The sequence below is a fragment of the Scatophagus argus genome, chromosome 19 (assembly GCF_020382885.2).
Source record: "Scatophagus argus isolate fScaArg1 chromosome 19, fScaArg1.pri, whole genome shotgun sequence".
In the NCBI taxonomy this organism is placed as follows: Eukaryota; Metazoa; Chordata; class Actinopteri; family Scatophagidae; genus Scatophagus; species Scatophagus argus.
Window position 1 is genome coordinate 3,889,081 of NC_058511.1, and position 14,612 is coordinate 3,903,692.

At 41.9% G+C, this 14,612-nt stretch overlaps 1 protein-coding gene across 5 annotated transcripts in view; it reads right to left on the bottom strand.

Annotated features, from left to right (window-relative positions):
* Positions 1-291: 291 nt before the first annotated feature.
* Positions 292-14,612, bottom strand: part of LOC124050813 (DNA (cytosine-5)-methyltransferase 3A-like) — a 44,539-nt gene continuing 30,218 nt past the window's right edge. For all 5 annotated transcript variants that reach the window (XM_046373678.1, XM_046373677.1, XM_046373675.1 and 2 more), the window contains 14 exons: positions 14,182-14,329; positions 13,426-13,569; positions 13,075-13,119; positions 12,113-12,192; positions 11,189-11,301; positions 10,345-10,528; positions 9,493-9,577; positions 8,349-8,494; positions 8,028-8,118; positions 7,744-7,892; positions 7,513-7,598; positions 7,298-7,367; positions 6,691-6,809; positions 292-5,910 (listed from right to left, as the gene is read on the bottom strand). In XM_046373678.1, the coding sequence (XP_046229634.1) occupies positions 5,769-5,910; positions 6,691-6,809; positions 7,298-7,367; positions 7,513-7,598; positions 7,744-7,892; positions 8,028-8,118; positions 8,349-8,494; positions 9,493-9,577; positions 10,345-10,528; positions 11,189-11,301; positions 12,113-12,192; positions 13,075-13,119; positions 13,426-13,569; positions 14,182-14,329 (1,602 nt within the window). In that variant the 3' untranslated portion in view covers positions 292-5,768. The remainder of the gene's footprint in view (positions 5,911-6,690; positions 6,810-7,297; positions 7,368-7,512; positions 7,599-7,743; positions 7,893-8,027; positions 8,119-8,348; positions 8,495-9,492; positions 9,578-10,344; positions 10,529-11,188; positions 11,302-12,112; positions 12,193-13,074; positions 13,120-13,425; positions 13,570-14,181; positions 14,330-14,612) is intronic.

Below are 14,612 nucleotides of genomic sequence, written 5' to 3' on the forward strand. Positions count from 1 at the left end.
ATGCACGCTGAGAGCGGCTGTCCTCAGCACACTCTCACAAGTCGACAAACTGTCAGTTGTGACGGTTTGATCGGTTCACTAACAACACACAAGGAAAATGCTGAGTGCTATTGTGCTGATTTGAAGTCAGCAAATGTTGCTGAGCCTCAGCGGACAGGAAACTGACACCAGAGACAGTTAAACAAACTGCAAAAAAAAAGATAAATAAATAAAATTGAATTTTGACTTGGAATTGAGTAGGTACACCCTTAACTGACGTAAAAGTTGATAACACTGAGCCTTTAGGCTAAATCACAAGAAACAGTCTTTTGTTTTTTTTATTCACGTTTCATTTCTTACATTGTTCAAGTACAAAGTTAAAATGCCTTTTTAATTAGTTCATATTCATACAAGAGTAAAATAATAATAGTGCCTTTTCATTACTACGACAAACTTAAATACAGTCATTGTAAAGACAAACTTGATTTATACTCCTAACAATATATTTTTCTTATTTTCAGATAAAATTTTAGCACCTTTTGAAACACCACCAAGTCCTCCTTTTCCTAAAAGCTCATCTTTCATTTAGTCCATGAGATGAGTGTCTGAATGCGCCACAGCATTGTATTTGTAGGTGTCGTGTGTGTGTCTCCGAGCGCCGTCCGCTCTGTGTGTTACAACACAGTGTTTTGTGTGCGTGTGTTAAGAAGTGTATCAGTGTCGAAAACAACGCGTCACTCAGCCTAAAAGCTGTCGATAGGCGAACAGAAACATCATCACCGTGTCACCCATCTTGTCAAAACATCGACTCCATTCCTCTCGCTTTTGTCCGACTGCACCCTCAAACAGACGCGCGTTGAAATAACAAAGTGTGACAATGAAAAAGAGCTGACGTCCTGCCCACGTGGTTCTGAACCGGCGGGCTTTACATGGCTGCGTGTTGCTGAGGAGCAGCTAATTTCATCTTATTTCAGGAAGCTCAGCCGTTTTCGTCGTCTTCCCAAACATCTCGCATGCGTCCTCTTTGAAATCCTACAGAGGCGTATGTTAAAAGTACTTAAATCTTGATTTGACTTTCACGTCATAACGCAGTCCTTCCAAACCTTTTTTGGCTTCTAACCATTTAAAATGAAGCAATGCCAACTTTTCAGTCTTGATCTCAAGTTACAGGCAGGCTCATAGCTACCTATGAGGACATCAAGGTCGTGTCCGCTGTATTTTTTCTGGGTATTTTACTTTTTTAATCTAGTAACAAACTGCTAAAACAGCAATTTCAACAGCTGATTAATTATTTAAAGTAATTGCTTAAAGAAAATTCTCTGGCTCCAGCTTCTCTATGAACACATTTTCTGTTCTGTTGCATCTTCTATGATAGCAAACGGGAATAACTTTTTTGTGACCAAACAATTGACTGAGAAAAGAACCAACAGAACCTACAAAGAACCTACAGAGGAAAAATATTTATTACTTGCAGCCTCAAATAAATACGAGAGGATCACGGACTGAAGAGAAATCAGAAAATGTTGCGTTTCTTTTTCTTTGATCGTCTTGAAGGGAAAAAAATAAAAATCTCAGCCAGATCCTTAATGGGCATGATGTTTGGTTATTTATTAAAAAGTTGTTTTGCAGGACTTTATAGTTTCACCTCAGCCTGCCTCCATTCACAACACCAGTACATTTCATTCTGTGTTATTTCAACTCGCTCGTGTTTGAGAGTGTCCTTTAGCTCGTCGGCTTAACAATTTCTTCTGGCATCCTTGGGTACAATAGAACAAGTCACTATACTAACTGTAATATATGCTTTCTCTAGCCTCTCTCTCTCTCCCCACTAGGCTGAGACTGAACTGAACTGAGCACCAACCTGGAACAGTACACACACACAATAACAGATTATTATTGTAATTATTATTACCATTATTATAATGATCAATACTCCCTAATCTAACATGGAATCAGATATTACACTGACTGACTGACATGCAGCACCGGGGGGGTCGGGGAGCAGGATGGGAGATGGGAAGGGGTGGGGCGGGTGGGCGGGCGGGTAGGAGTGGGGTTTGGGTAAGGGCAGGTTTTGGGAGCACCAAGCGACGCAGGGTGATGATGTCACACCTGACGGCGCCGTGGGAAGCCTGATGGCAACAGGCAGCCGGTAAAAACACAGTGTGTATGCATGTGTGTGTGTGTTGCTGCTGTGATTTGTAGCAAAACGAGTTTGGAGAAGCGTTTGCACTGTGTTTCCAGCGTGTGTGTGTGTGTGTGTGCGTGTGTGTGTGTGCGTGTGCATGCATGTGTAACCTGCAAGAGCACTGTAAAAAAGAGCAGAGTTTAAAAAGCACCTGAAGGTTGGTTGTATAAACGGAGAGTAAACATGATGGAAAAAATTTCGAACCTGCTGGTTTATTGTTGTTTTTTTCTTTGTTGCTGTTTGTGCATGTGTGTATCTGTGTGTGTGTGTGTGTGTGTGTGTGTGTGCATGCGTGTGTGCGTGCGTGCATGTGTCTCAGCACAAACTGCATGTGTCCAGTTGTCGGCTGGTATCTGAGGAAGTTCAGAGGATCGGAAGGCTTCCTGGAAATGGAAGGCCGCGTGTCGACCGAAAGCACCAGACTGAACGAGATGTTTTCTCAAAAGACAGCCCTGTCTAAATAAAACATCGGCGTATCGGGACGTTTACACATCGTGCCCTTGTGTGTAATAGTCTTGGAACACATTTTATTTGATGACAAGACATTTTTTTTCATTACTTGCTTATTCCTATTGAAGGTCACAGAGTGGCTGAGTTCATCCCAGCATGCATTGGACAAAAAGGCAGAAGACGCACCCAGGACAGGTGGTACAATCGTATCTGTGTGATATCATGAAGTATCTGCTATTTATACAGGGCTATCTGTTTCAGTCGTAGGAAGTAGAAAACCAGCATAGTGTCTACAGATTAAAGGTCTGCATCTGGACGTTTTGGATCCCAATGACGCAAAGTAGGAGCGTAACTGCATGGGCTGGTGGACTGTGACAACCCCACAAGTCGCTTTTTGACTTTTTCACCAGACAAAGAGAGAGAGAGAAAAAAAGCAAATCAAGAGAAGCTCTACAGTAACTGGAAGGGTTCACTGACTTCCTTTTACTTTAAATGCTGCTTTGACACTGAACTGAGCCCATCAGCGTTTTAATCTCATGTTTCTGCTCTGGAGGTACAAACAATCCCAGCGGATGAATTAAAGTTTGGTGGGAGCTGAAGATGTTTTAGAGTAGACTGTTCAGGGACGGAAAACCCTCGTGCTTTGACAAACATCCGCCTCTTGCTTGTTTTAAATGACCCAGAAACGTGTTAAAGAAAATGCGAGCGCTTGAGTGGTTTTTGAGAGACAGGAAGATGACGCACGGGTTCCGTTCCGTTTTGTTTTTCAAAACAAAACTACGAAATAAAAGCGTATTTATTTGATTATATAAAATGAGGTTGCAGTCTCAAATTCCTCTAAAAAGGCTGAAAATAAAAAAAAGATGAAGCGGGCAACTTTTGCTAAGCGCCTTTCTCAGAGAAGGTCAGGCAGAATGAAAGCCACCATCATGATGAGTAAAAACAAACTGAGCCAAAGCGAAGTTAATCGAGCTACGAAGAAAGACGACCTCACAGCGTCATTTCACAGTATGTACTGTTTTTCTGGACTCTGTCTAAGGATCACTTGAACAAAAAGTACATCAACATAATGACCGTTAAAGGCTTACAATAGTGTCCCTTTTTTCACTGCCATCTTAATGAGCCGATCCCATTAAGCAGGCCAAAGTCTGATACAGTATTATGACACCAAGACAGCATTATTCAAAACTCTGCACCATTAAGATGAACATCACAGTCATTTGAGCAACAGTTAACAGTAATCACTGCAATACAAGATCAGTTTAATGAATGTTGTCGAGTCAGTATTGCATACCAGCATGAGGAAGTAAACCCACTGTTAAAATGCTACTAGTGCACAGTTTAATGAAGCATATTCAACAAAGCTAACTTTAATGTACAGCTTCTGTCTGAAACATTGCGCAAAACCACCAAGACATAATCAGTTTTTAAAAAGCACACGTGTTTTTTTTTTTTTCCCAAACTAATAGTGGATGTAGGTCCTGAGCAATATTTAATACTTTTACATATATATATATGTTAGCATATCTAACATATATATAATATATTTAAAAGCATTTCTAATCCAGTGACCGCTAACGCTGACTCTGAGGAACACAAAGGATTGTTTTAGCCCAACGCGAGTGTGTTTCCTTGCTGTTGTCTTTATACTCCGCCCACTAGAGGGCGCTCCAAACGCTGGAGATGGAGACGGTTACAAGACTTTCCATTATGATGTTACCTCTGATGCTACTTTGTCTTGAAGGCACATGCCAAACCAGTCTGTTATTTCTTGCTTGATTATGTACCCAATTAAATTGATTTTAACTTTTCTTTTTTTTTTACATCAACTCTTTTATTTTCCTCTTGTAAATTTTTCTTGTTATGGAACAAGGGAAGGCGAGCAATTCCACTGATGGAAGCTAATGGGGATTTTTTTTAAAACAAGAGGCACTATGCAGAGGCACAGTAAGAAACAAGAGCTAAAGTAAAAAAAAAAAATACAACTTTAAACTTCTGCGGGATCCTCAAAAATACACTCTGTTATCACCGACAGCATTTCAGTCAAAAGTGGTCTCCATTGGGGGGAGATAAAGACCTTTATTTTGCTTCATCAGCTGTGGCTTTGGGCTCAGGCCCACTGAAGTTTAACTCAGCTACTAAAATCATTTGTACCTCAAGAGCAGCTTTTAACAATCTTGTCCAGCTGAAGTTCTCACATTTAAAAAAGCCTTCACGCGAATGAATCTGAACTCAGTTGCGGTGGATTCTCCTTTGCACGCTCACACTAAATCTGACACACACACACACAAAGAAAAAAAAACAAAACTCTCCCCTCTCGCCCGGTGTTGCCTGCACCAGCTTGAAAGCATTTGGTTTGAGTCAATTAGGGACACAAAACTGAAGCGACTGAAACAACCAAAAAGCATTCAGTCTCCAAAAGCACCAGAAACTTTTAAAAGTGTTGTATTAAAGTGGCACCATTTGGGCTCTACCACTGCCTGACCAGCACCACGAGGGTTTACTTGTGTGTGTGTGTGTGTGTGTGTTTGGATATTTGTGTTCATTGCACTGTAATACACCAGCAGCACTGTCACTACGCATCAGTAGGGTTGAGTGTTAATGGTTCATTGGCGCGTTGATGTATTCAGAGAGTTGTCAAAAAGAAAAAAAATAAAATAAAATAAAACAGTCAGGGCATCTTTGTCACTTTTGCGCCCCCTGGAGGTTTTGAACTCCAGCTAATATGAGACAGTAAAGCCAGAAGACACCAGTTTCAAGGTCAGACAGGAAGTTGTGTGTGAACAAATACAGTACAGAGACGATGCACCTGTGTGTGTGTGTGTGAGTGTGTGTGTGTGTGTATGTCAGTAAATCAGCAAGGTAGCACCAGGGGACTAAGGTCAGCCAGTGGTCTACATGGGATCGAGGGAAGCAGTCCTTTACAGTGTGTGTGTGTGTGTGTGTGTGTGTGTGTGTGTGTGTGTGAGTGTCTGTGTGTGTGTGTGTCCGGTCCAGTCATCTGTGTCATCCAACCTTCATGTATTATCTGCATACTGTGTGTTTCTGTCATTACGTACTGCTTATGTGTGTATGTGTGTGAGTGTGTGAGACAGAGAGAGAGAGAGAGTTGGTGGTGTGTGTGTGTGTGTGTGTGTGTGTGTGTGTGTGACTAGTTGCAGGCGAAGTACTCCTTGAGCGGGGCGAAGAGGTGCCTGATGACGGGGACGCTCCAGGAACGTCCCAGCAGCCTCTGCCTGGCCAGACGACTCATGTTGGACACGTCGGTGTAGTGGACGGGAAAACCAAACACCCTGGGAACACAAACAGCACGTAACTATTTCACATCAAAAGGAGCGTGAAGTAGAAACTGTGAAACAGTTGGTCAGTTAATCAATCATCAGTTGACATAAAGTTAATCGACAGCTGTTAAAATGATCAGTGGACTGTTTATCAAATCAGTCTGAAGACATAGTTTTGGAAACTGGCTGCTTAAAAAATGTTATTTTCCTTTTAAATCAAAATCAGCTTTTGTAAATCTGAACTATAATTTAATTTTAGCCTCTGATTAACACTATATAGACAAAAGTATTGGAACACCTACCCATTACATTGCATTCTAAATACATAGACATTAATATGTCAAGTTCTTCCACACCAAACTCATCCAACCATGTCTTTATGGAGCTTTGCTTTGTGCACCGGGGCACAGTCATGCTGGAATAGACCCGTCTGAATACTTTTGTCTATATATTGTACATTTAATTTTTGGTGTTTAGGAAACAGTGCTTCACAAAAAAGACAAGATTACTGATTGTATGTCTGCATTGGGTCATCAATCTGCTGGAAACAGATACGATGCTGGACAAACAAATGTTAACCGACTGCCACCTCATCAGCAGCTGAGTACCAAAAAGCCATGCAAACAAAGTATCTGCGGTGGATTAGAAATACAACCCAAATGAACTTCACAGTTTAATCACTCGTGCTCGCCTGTTTCTCACTTTGTGTTGTGAATGTGCACACAAGGTAAATTTGAGGGACACACACAAGAGCAGAGACACAAACACACACACACACACACACCGCTGTACCTTTCCATCTCGGTACACCACAGGATGTCCTCCTTGTTGTCCATGTAGACGGGGAAATGCTCGTCTTTCCCCTGCTTCACAGAGTTGGAGCGTGTCGTTATCGTACGCAACTTCTCAAACTGGAATTAAAATCCAGAACCAAACACACAGCAAACACACAGACACAGACAGACACACAAACACACACATAAATCCTTTTTAATCCTAAAGCTATCCTCCATTTGGACGGCAGCTTTTCTACAATGCGTCGGGATGCGCAGAAGCGTGCGACTGTTTTCTGAAGAACCAAATGACTTTTCCTCTTGTTTACAGAGCAAAAGTGCAACAGCAGAAAAAGGCATTACAAATGGATTAATAGAGACAAGTATTGATATTCAATACCCAACTTTGAAAAAAACAAAACAAAACAAAACTGATTTTGCTTTTCTGTTCATCACATAATGTAGAAAGTAACATTAAATATCATCCACATTTGGCTTCACTTTCCAAACTTGCGTCAATTTTGCTTCCACTGGTCAGAGAGTTAGCTTTAAGCACACACACACACATACACACAGACACACACGCGCGCACACAGACACACACACACACTCACAGGGGTGGATACCTTGGCTGTACGTCCGTGCTCCAGGCAGTCTTGAAGGTCCAGCTTGTCATTTGACATGGGAGTCAGAGGTCTGAATTTAACAAAAGACAGAGAAAAATATAAATAATCATAATTATAAAATGTATAACTGATACTAAGAACTTGAAGACTTGTAATGAACTAAACAGAAAGTGAGCTGGTCTCAACCACGGGGGTGTGTATGTTTGTTATCTCACCTGGACATGCCTGGCAGGTTTCCCCAGAAGTAACGAGCGCGATGCGCAGCAGAGACCTCCTTGGCATCGATCATTACTGGGTTACACTGAAGAGGAACAGCAGGGTTACTTCCTGTTTCACTTAACCCTGAGAAGGAGTCTCATGCTGTACTGTCGGTCTGTGTGTGTTACAACGTTATGTCTTACTGATGGAAGACCTCGTGAGTGAGCTAGCTGGTGCGGTCTTGTTACCTCTAGAAAGCGGGAGATGTCCCGTTTGTCGCTGACTCCCATGGCGACCACGTTCTCAAAGAGCCAGAAGAACGGCCGCTCGTCGCCCGGCTTCGGTCGTGCCTCGTGCAGCAGACGGTAAAACTCGAAAAACAAGCGGCCGGTCCCCTCTGCGGGAGGAGACGGAAAGTTTAGTCTCCATAATTAGAAAATTAGGCAAGTGTCATCAGATTTAGAAAGATTTCATTAAAACAAAAATCTTACACGCTAATTTTAACCCTGAAAGATTCACAGACGCTTCTCACCGTAAAGGCCTTTCCTTGCAGGGTTGACTATAGAGAGGTCGTTGCAGGGGCTTCCTCCTATGACAAGGTCAAATGGTCCCCACTCTTCGATCTAAACACAGCAGCATGAGTGAACATCAGCACCAGAAAAAAAGGCAGTTTGGTGGAGCACAACAATCACAAACAAACACATAAACAACCAACCAGAAATAACCATTCCTCTGTGTTTACACTCGAATACATCCCGTGTGATCGAGGCACGAACGATGCACGACCGCTGTGCATCGAGGTGCGAAACATTACAGATAATTATTCATTCAGCGGAAGAGGAACTTCACTTACATGTTTGTGTGTTACGTTGCGTACGTCTCCCACGTACATGATGCGGCCCTGGTGTCGAACCATGCCCACAGTGATGGAGTCCTCACACACCTCAGACGCCACGTACTTGTCAACCTGGATGCCCAAATCCTTCAGCACCAACAGGCCTGAGTGCACACACACGTCTTTGTCATTAAAGCTGCAGGGAGGGAGTGATGTTCGATCTCCAGACCAGCAGGATGAGTCTGGCTGGCGAACAGGAAAGAGCAGCGCTTGCTCTTCCCTTATTATCACCACTGGGGCCCTTTAACAGCGGTACACAAATCCCCCGCTCAAATACTGCTGTGGATCAGCTTGGTGACTACCAAGACTGTGGTACAGGGAACCTTCCAGGTGTGAACATGGTGCAGGTGTGTGAGCGAAGAAGAGAGGGCTTGACTGTGTGCGTCTCTTGCCTGACTGAATAAACCGTGGCAGCTTTCACAGCAAAGTCATTCACGTTCACAACTTGTTTATTCAACTCATGAGACCCAAAATGTTTATTTTCCTGAAAACAAATAAAGCTTTCTCCAGTATGAGTGTGTTTCTGTTACTCACACACGTTTCCCTAACTAAATAAGTGATAAGCAGTTGTGTGAGTATCAAGTTTTTTAAATATATGAACCATTCAATTATCTAGCCAATAAAAATGCTTAACAATCTCCAGTTCGTGCCTCATTGGGTGGACGAAACTAACAATTCCTAGAAGTCATTTGAGCTCTGAGAAGTTGTGCTGCAGCATTTCCAATATTTACTCATTTCTTTATTGATTAAACTATTAATACATTAAAAATATAAAAAACCAGACTCAGAGTTTGCAGGCAGGTTAGCAGCTGTGAGGCTGCACTTAGGTACACTGGTGATTTGAGGTAAAGGCTAACAGCAGGATGCTAACATGTTGAAGTTAAGCAGGTAAAGCTGTTACCACATTTAGCATCTTGGCTTAGCATGTTAGCATGCTAACTTTTGACAATTAGCATGAAACAAAGCACAGCTGAGGATGATGAGAACGTCTTTAGCTTTGCTGGTGTTTGTCATAGAACGAATAAATTAAAGTGATGTTTGATTAAGAGTTAACAGATTAGTTCAGTTCATCCTGAGAGACATGAAAGCCTGTTATACGTACCTGTGGCGATTCCATCAAACAGAGAGAGAACTCTGATTGGTTTCCTCTTCTCTGCTGCAACTGGAGGATACAACTTGGCTGGCTCCTACAGGAGAGAGTTAAAAGGAAGAAGAGTAACGAGATCAGACGGACACTAAGAGAGAGCGACTTGACACAGTCAGTTTTATTTGAGATGATGAACTGGTCTTTTGGTAAAAGTCTGCCTGAAGAGGATCAATAATGAATGTGAACACGGTCCACTTTTTAATGTGTTTTAGCCTCCATGGATAATTTAAAAGTGACGAGCCCTGGAGTGACTGATCCCAGGATATTAATAACTGAGTCGTATGGACTCGTGCTGAAGGGATGAGGGTTGATGAAATGAGAAGAATAAAAAGAACTGGAGTGTAGTGTAGTGTAGAAAAAAGTATAAGTAAATGTAGAAGTAATCAAGTCTGTAGTTTCACCAGAGATGTGAGGTGGAGAGTGACAGACAGGCACATCAGAAAATGATCATGAACTATTGCTGAGCAAATTACACAAGTTTTATACATCATTAATTATAACACAGTAATATAATATATCTGATTCTGAAATGGGCTATTCTGCAAAATGAGTACTTTTACTTTGCATACTTTACAGGTTAAATATTATTCAAATCCTACTGTGAGCTCTTCTTCAAGAAGACTATTACTTTTTGTGCATAATAATACGTATTATATGTGAAGAGCAGAAATTAAATTTAGGCCTTGGTTGTTTGTTTGCTTACTTCTGACTGACCTACACCACTGTAATGGGCTACTGGTGCTTGAATTTCCCTCGGGATCAATAAAGTACCTGTCTATCTATCTAAATGGCGGCTGTCAGACTTACAAACTCCTGCTCGTGGTTGTTGGCAAAGAAGTGCTGCAGTCTGCTGGGCCAGTCGTCCCGTCGACGCAGTAACCCGTAGGTGCTCCGGGGTCCACACATGTAGCAGTTCCAGGGGTCCTCTTTGATGGCCGCCGTCGCTGAGCCGGCCCCTACCAGCAAGTCCACACACTCCACACAGAAACACCTGCACACGCATACACACACACACACACACACACATGAGACACATGAGTTTTCCTTGCATTTCTTTTATTTATTAGACTGCTTATGAGTATTTAATTTTCTTTATACAAATGTTGGTTTATTATTTTGTGGACTTTGTCAACCATCTGCTGCTTTTTCTGGGTTTAATTTGCTTAAATTAATGTCATGTGGCCCAGATGTCTTGTCTTCTGCATATTTCTGACATTAGAGTTAACCTTCTCAGTTTCTAATCATCTCCAGAGGTGGAAAGTAACTGGTGCATTCACTCAAGCACAAATTTAAGGTGCTTGTACTTTACTTGTGCATTTCTGTTTTATTCTACATTCTGAAAGCCAGTATTGTACTTTTTACTACACTGAGTACTTCTTTCACCACTGCACTGTTGAGCTGGTGGATGTTTGCAGTGATGAGGTCGGAGCTGTGCCAAAATAAACTGCATATTCACATGGATAAATCACATACAATTTGGCTGCCTCGGCTGCCAATAAAGGACCACAAAGGGCCATAAATCACGTTTGGCATTTATGGGTAAATTGTTTTTGTTGAAGTGAAATCCAAAACCTTGTCCTGGCCACAAAAAGAGGCAACCGCTGCTCTCCAGGCCCAAAACTGATCAGTACACGCACAGGATCGTACTGACCGACAGCAGTTGTTGTTGCCACACATGAGCACTTCCCTGCCTCCACAGCAGATGGTGCAGTAGGACTGGTAGCCGTCGTCGTCGTACTGGTAGGCACACTCCAGGAATGAGTTCTGCCAGAGCACAGAACAGAATCAGGAGGAGCCAGAGGAGTCCTTATTTTCCTAATTAAATCTTTATTTTTTATGTGTTTACGTACCAACATTCCACCAACGATCAAGGCCGATATTGTCATTGTTCAAAACAGAGTGAATAGGACAAAGGGCTACGTGTAAGGATTTGGCCCAAAGGGGAAAAGCAAACTTTGACAGATATAATTTGATGTTTTAAGTGAAAATAGGCAAGCCGCCACCATTTCCAAGTGGTATTACTGTTGACGCCGCTGTCGTAAAGACAACCGGATCGCTTTCCATTTTCCTCAGAGTAGCAACTAGCAACAGCACAGAGCAAAAGCGTATTCATTTAGTCTGTAATGGAGATATGAAAAGAAAAAGGAAATGGTGCCGAGCTGCCGGCCTCATAGCATCGCCACTCAGCCCTCATTCTCCCCAGAGATTTCATATCTGGTGGCAGACAGAATTGCTGAGTGAAAGTGGGCTTTAGAGGGCAAAAAGGCAAAGCAAAACAAACTCTATTGTCAGTTTAACTCATCAAGATAAACTGCCAAACATACTTGGGTTCTGCCAAAAGTGAAGACATGAGACTTTTCTTTTTAGAAGATGGTGAGTATTTGGGCTTTGGATCGTTGGTGAGATAAATCGAGACACCGGCTCAGCACCTGGTGAAGCTGTGCTGTACTTCGCTGTGCTTTCCCAGTTTGGCCACGTCAAACGTAACGCGTAAAATACAAGCATGAGAATTTTGTAAACCACATTATCATAACATAATATTAATTTGATGTTGAACCCAGTGCGAGTTTCTTACTTTGCAACCCTGGCACATTGCTCCTCCGAAGAGAGGATGCTCCAGAGAGACGTTGAGGCTTCCACAGGAGATGCAGATATCTGAAGAAACACAGCATAGACATGCTCACCACATTATATCTAACACTTTCTCTGCTCTTTGGTTACGGTGACGTGGAAATTTAAAGGTAAAACGAGTGAGACTTTTACTGCCCGTCAGCCCCAAACATCCACAATGTGCTTATGATCAATCACAAAGACTGAGTGACGACTCGGCCAAGTGCTGTGATCCATAACTTTAATTAGGGTTAACTTTCAAGGTCACAATCTGTTTTGGATACCCAGGCCTTTAATCGAGTCCACGAGTGAAGATTTACTGTACATCTTGCTGCATACACGAATCAGCTAAATGTAAGCAAGAACAAGAAATGGTTTCCAGTGATGTTTTCACTCTGGGCTACAGGAACACTTCAGAGGGGAAAACTGCACACTGAGTGAACTTTAATCTTAATTTAATCAGTTCAATTTTGGCGTAACTGGTGTAAAACACATAACCTTTACCCCAGTTAACTTTACTGACTGTATTAAACTGACACAAAACCAAAGCAAAGCTGTAAGATGATTGCTCCAGAGAGATGTTTTAGGATATTATTATAGAATATTTTTAAATTATGATGCATATTTAATCATTTGCCACCTTTCCAACTCATTTAGAGGGATATTTTATTAGTTTTGAGAAATCATGGTTGTAAACATAACGCTCCTGAGCAGCTATTAAAGTATCACTTGCTGCAAGAGTCAGGTGAGAAAAATGTTGTATAACGTTAAAGCAATAAAAATGTTCGTTACTCGATAGCGAAGTTGAGCAGACATTTCTGTGAGCCAAAGGTTCTTTGTTTTGGTCCATCCCCTTAAAGTAGACATCAACAAGGCATCATTTCTTTACTCTAAAAAACTAAATAAACAAAAATCGGAAATTTTTACCTTCTATGTTCCTGGTCTTCTTTTTAATCTCCATTATGAGTCTCTCTGAAACACAAAGCATCTTCAATCTTGAATATGAACACACACAATCCACAATTTTTTTGTTTCTTCTGACATTTGGTCTTGCCAAAACTCTTATTCTGGTACAGTATTATGGTGAAAAACAGTAAAACAGCGGCAAAAATGTGTATCACACACCTCAAGCATAAAAAAGGACCAAAAAGCTTTGAAAAGTTCTAACTCATGTGCTCTTGCTATTTGTTTCGACACTTTCTCACTCTTCCACTCGCAGGCATACAGAGAGGATGTCAGTTCATTTTTGGAAAACGAGCTGTAAGTTTATATGTTTACCTCTGGTCCCTTCGTCAATCACCTCTCTGATCTTTGCTTTTTCGGCTGCGTTCTTGCGTGGTTTCTTGGCAGGTGGAGGCGTGTACGCCGCCTCAGGTTCTGCCCACATCTCTGGATACACTTCCTTGTAAGTGTTCTGTTCACCTGTGGGCATAAATATCACCGTATTCTGTAGGTTTTTAATGCTATATACTAAGTGTACGATTCAGAACAAGTTCACATTCAAAGACGCTGGAACTGGTTTGAAGCCGTGGACGTTCCGGCTGGAGCTTTTGTAGACTTTGAAACAAACCAGAGCAAAGTTTTTCCTTCTACTCCATCGGTCACTTTGTTGCCACAACACCACGAAAGACACTTATCGCGTCTCATCCTCTCTCTTCAAGGGCCACCAATCATGTTTGGTCATTCAGAAAGAGCTATAAACACTTTAATACTGTTCACACATGAGAGTTTTAAAGCAAAGACCAAAAAATTCCAAACAGTAAACTTGTCATGCAGTCACCTGAAGGTGATCCACGGGAAAATTAACGTTATGTTGCTGCTTTTAGTTTTTACCGTAGATCGCATTAATTCTGCTTTCGTCCAAAGGGACTTACAATAAGTGCATTTATTTGTAAAAAATGTAACAGCGGCACCTCAGCTGATTTCAGTAAACAGCATCATCATACATTAAACTTGTATCCACCGGTCCTCCAGTGTAACGTGACTGAAGTACAGTCACCCACGCATAAACTCTCGGTTAATCAATCAATTCACCTTCCGGAGGGTCCAGTGATTGCGGACCACTGGGCAGGAAGCCGGTCATGGCCCACTCGATCATCTGCCTGGTCTGAATCTCAACCCCGTCCGCATCATCGCTCGCATCACAGGAAGGAACTGGCCTCCCTGCCCGAACGCTGGCCACCTACACAGCAAATTAAAACGCACACACACACACACATAAAGCTAGTGAAAAGTCCTGTTAAAACGGGGCTCACATAAAGTCAAACAAGAAGGTTAAATGTGCTAATTGCGGCAGTACGTGAAGCAGCAGTGGAATACGTTCACATTTTAGCGTACAAATCCTCCACTTCTTGTTCATAATTTTACAGGAAGAAGTAGTTTCAACCCCACATGATGCTATGTGAAATCAAGTATTGTTTGATGAAGATAACCCATAAATATATGAGATCGAAACTAACGCACCC